The sequence below is a fragment of the Bison bison genome, unplaced genomic scaffold, assembly GCF_000754665.1.
Source record: "Bison bison bison isolate TAMUID 2011002044 unplaced genomic scaffold, Bison_UMD1.0 scf7180017864461, whole genome shotgun sequence".
In the NCBI taxonomy this organism is placed as follows: Eukaryota; Metazoa; Chordata; class Mammalia; order Artiodactyla; family Bovidae; genus Bison; species Bison bison.
This window is the reverse complement of record NW_011495023.1, coordinates 19,560,437-19,564,876: the sequence shown is the minus strand read 5'-3', so window position 1 is coordinate 19,564,876 and position 4,440 is coordinate 19,560,437. Positions and strand designations below refer to the sequence as shown.

General features: G+C 38.4%; 1 protein-coding gene across 1 annotated transcript in view; it reads left to right on the top strand.

Annotated features, from left to right (window-relative positions):
* Nucleotides 1-892, top strand: part of LOC105003111 (ankyrin repeat domain-containing protein 26-like) — a 48,140-nt gene extending 47,248 nt beyond the window's left edge. Inside the window, exon 22 of the mRNA XM_010860076.1 lies at nt 759-892. Coding sequence (XP_010858378.1) covers nt 759-892 — 134 coding nt within the window. The remainder of the gene's footprint in view (nt 1-758) is intronic.
* Nucleotides 893-4,440: the final 3,548 nt, after the last annotated feature.

Below are 4,440 nucleotides of genomic sequence, written 5' to 3'. Positions count from 1 at the left end.
TCAACTCTTCGCATGAGGTGGCCAAAGTACTGGAGTTTCAGCTTTAGCATCATTCCTTCCAAAGAAATCCCAGGGCTGATCTCCTTCAGAATGGACTGGTTGGATCTCCTTGCAGTCCAAGGGACTCTCAAGAGTCTTCTCCAACACCACAGTTCAAAAGCATCAATTCTTCGGCACTCAGCCTTCTTCACAGTCCAACTCTCACATCCATACATGACCACAGGAAAAACCATAGCCTGACTAGACGGACCTTTGTTGGCAAAGTAATGTCTCTGCTTTTCAACATATATATCACTTCCACCAAAAAGCTGGCAGTATTGACACAAAGCTGGCTGTCCCTTCTGAGTGTTCCTTGTGCCATCTTTTATAGCTGTCTTTGTATTTATGACTCTGTAAGGAAATTGCCCGTTTGTCTATTTTTCCAGTTTGCATTTCATTTTTCAGGGTGGACTGGGTCACCTTCATCTTATAATTCCAGTGCTTGTCACTATGCACACCTTTGCACATAGTTACTTAGTAAATGAATGAAGGATGAGAAAACCAGAAACTCTGATACTCAGTCACACGTGCGACCATGAGCAGATTATAAAATTGTAATCTTGTATTTTATGTGGTGCCATCTATAGATATATTTCATTCTTCGAAACACTAGGAAAGGTCTCAGGCTTTTGGCAGTTTTTTTGTTTTTCGTTTTTACTAATGCTTAGTTAACTCAAGTATTTTAGGTAAAGAATATAATTCTTTCCTTTTCTTTTCAGTTGATGCTGAATTTGCATCTGATGCCTTTACAGTGTCTCATGTATGTGCAGATGGGTCAAATGTGTATGATGACCAAATTTTGAAAACAAAAGCACAGTATACACAGATTTTGAAGGAAAAATATATGATTTAGAATGATAAATCATAAAAGTTTCCCTACTGGACTGTTTCCATGACATTTCATTGTTTTCCATTAAAGATGATGAGAAAATCTTTATTAAAGGAAAGTATTTTTGTATTACATCTGTATGATGAAAATTTATATAGCATTTTAAGTGATGTTTCTCTGCATCTAACTTACTTTTAAGCATATTTAAAAACCAGCACTCTTGAGTTTTCCATATTCTAAGCAATAGTGTAGTCATTCAATCATGTCTGACTGTTTGCGACCCCATGAACTGTAGCCCACCAGGCTCCTCTGTCCATGGAATTCTCCAGGCAGGAATACTGGAGCAGGGAGCCATTCCCTCTCCAGGAGGATTTTCCAGACCCTGGGATCAAACTCGGGTCATGTGCATTGAAGGTGGATTCTTTACCATTTGAGCCACCAGGAACACCCTTTACAAACTCAGACTGAGCCCTAATACCTGCTGTTTAAACAGCACCCAAAAAGCCAGACTTGTCATTAATATTTAGTGGTGTTGATTGATAGCTTTTTTGTATGTTCCACTTTTTATCACTATATATAGACCCAAAGATTTAGATACCGATGTTATGGCTACCGTCAATGTTTTGATGTATTACAATTGTTAATAGAAGCATAAAGCTTACTATATGTAACTTTGTTTTTTTTTTCTTTAATAGAAAATTATTTAATTAGTATACATGTGTTCCCCATCCTGAACCCTCAAACACAGATTCACAGGTCCTTCCTCATGGAGAAATAAGGTTTGCCTGAGTTTTTGCCTTTTAAATGAATGAACTTTAAAAATGTTTTTATTTTTAATTAGAGAATAAGTACTTTACAATATTGTGATGGTTTCTGCCATACACTGACTTGAATCGGCCATAGGTATGCGTATGTCCCCTCCCTCTTGAACCTCCCTCCCACCTCCCTCCCCTTTCCACCCCTCTAGGTTGTCACAAAGCACCAGCTTTGAGTTCCCTGCATCATACAGCAAATTCCAAAAAGACACATGTACCCTAGTGTTCATTGCAGCGCTATTTACAATAGCTAGGACATGGAAGTAACCTAGATGACCATCAACAGATGAATAGATAAAGAAGCTGTGTATTATTCAACTATAAAAAGGAATGCATTTTTGAGTCAGTTTTAATTGACTTTTGATTTACTTTTGGAGACAGTATTAAAATTAGAGAAAGTTCCTCATGGATAAATAAGATTTGCCCAAGACGTTTCACCTTTTTTTTACCTATCTACCTATCTATCTATTTTTGCTTTGCTTTTTGGAAAAAGTCTTGGAAAAAGACTTTTTATTTTGGAAAAAGCACCAGACAAACATTTTCACAAAACTCCCTTATCTCCCATATATCCACCTGAGGTACCATTTATCTTTCCTAAATGTTATTTGTTCTCCCGTAAGTATCCCTCCTCACCCAAGTCACCTGTTTTTTACAAGATGCCTTATTCTCCTACTCCCTGTCATTTATTAAGTAGTATATCAACTCCCAGTAATTGCAGTAATGCTGAAGAAGCTGAAGTTGAACAGTTCTATGAAGACCTACAGGACCTTCTAGATAATTCTAGGTAATTTGGATGTTAATACAAACACCCAAAAAAGATATCGTTTGCAGTATAGGGGACTGGAATGCAAAAGTAGAAAGTTACGAGATGCCTGGAGTAACAGGCAAATTTGGCCTTGGAGTACAAAATGAAGCAGGGCAAAGGCTAACAGAGTTTAGCCAAGAGAACGCAGTGGTCATAGCAAACACCCTCTTCCAACAACACAAGAGAAGACTCTACACATGGACATCACCAGATGGTCACTACCAAAATCAGATTGATTACATTTTTTGCAGCCATTCAGGTATGATCAAAATCAAATACCTTATGATTATACAGTAGAAGTGTCAAATAGATATAAGGGATTAGATCTGATAGACAGAGTGCCTGAAGATTATGAATGGAGGTTTGTGACATTGTACAGCCCCCAAAAAAAGAAATGCAAAAAGGCAAAATGGTTGTCTGAGGAGGCCTTATGAATAGCTGAGAAAAGACAAGAAGCTAAAGGCAAAGGAGAAAAGGAAAGATACACCTATTTGAATGCAGAGTTCCAAAGAATAGCAAGGAGAGATAAGAAAACCTTCCTTAGTGATCAATGCAAAGAAATAGAGGAAAACAATAGAATGGGAAAGACTAGAGACGTCTCAAGAAAATTAGAGATATAAAAGGAACATCTCATGCAAAAATGAGCACAATAAAGGACAGAAATGGTATGGACCTAAGAGAAGCAGAAGATACTAAGAAGAGGTGGCAAGAACACACAGGAGAACTATACAAAAAAGATCTTCATGACCCAGATAAGTGTGATGGTGTGATCACTCACCTAGAGCCAGACATCCTGGATGCGAAGTCAAATGGACCTTAGGAAGCATCACTATGAACAAAGCTAGTGGAGGTGATGGAATTGCAGTTGAGCTATTTCAAATCCTAACAGATGATTCTGTTAAAGTGCTGCATTCAATATACCAGCAAATTTGGACAACTCGGCAGTAGCCACAGGACTGGAAAAGGTCAGTTTTCATTCCAACCCCAGTGAAAGGCAATGCCAAAGAATGTTCAAACTACTGCACAATTGCATTCATCTCACACACTAGCAAGTAATGCTCAAAATTCTCCAAGCCAGGCTTCAACAGTACTTGAACCATGAACTTTCAGATACTCAAGCTGGATTTAGAAAAGGCAGAGGAACCAGAGATCAAATTGCCAACATCCACTGGATTATCGAAAAAGCAAGCAGGTTCCAGAAATACATCTACTTCTGCTTTATTGCCTATGCCAAAGCCTTTGACTGTGGGAATCACAACAAACTGTGGAAAAATCCTAAAGACATGGGAATACCAGACCACCTGACCTACCTCCTAAAAATCTGTATGCAGGTCAAGAAGCAACAGTTAGAACTGGATGTGGAACAACAGACTGCTTCCAAATCGGGAAAGGAGTATATCAAGGCTGTATATTGTCACCTTGCTAATTTAACTTATATACAGAGTACATCATGTGAAATGCCAGGCTGGATGAAGCACAAGCTGGAATCAAGATTGCCAGGAGAAATATCAATAATCTCAGGTATGCAGATGACACCACCCTTATGGCAGAAAATGAAGAAAAACTAAAGAGCCTCTTGATGAAAGTGTAAGAGGAGAGTGACAATATTGGCTTAAAACTCAACATTCAGAAAACTAAAATCACAACATCCGGTCCCATAACTTCATGGCAAATAAATGGGGAGACAATGGAAATAGTAAGAGACTTTATCTTTTGGGGCTCCCAAATCTCTGTAGATGTTGACTGCAGCCATAAAATTAAAAGATGCTTACTCCTTGGAAGAAAAGCTAGACCAACCTAGATATCATATTAAAAAGCAGAGAGATTACTTTGCCAAGAAAGGGCCATCTAGTCAAAGCTATGGTTTTTCCAGTAGTCATGTATGGGTGTGAGAGTTGGACTATAAAGAAAGCTGAGCGCTGAAGAATTGAAGCTTTTGAACTGTGGTGTTG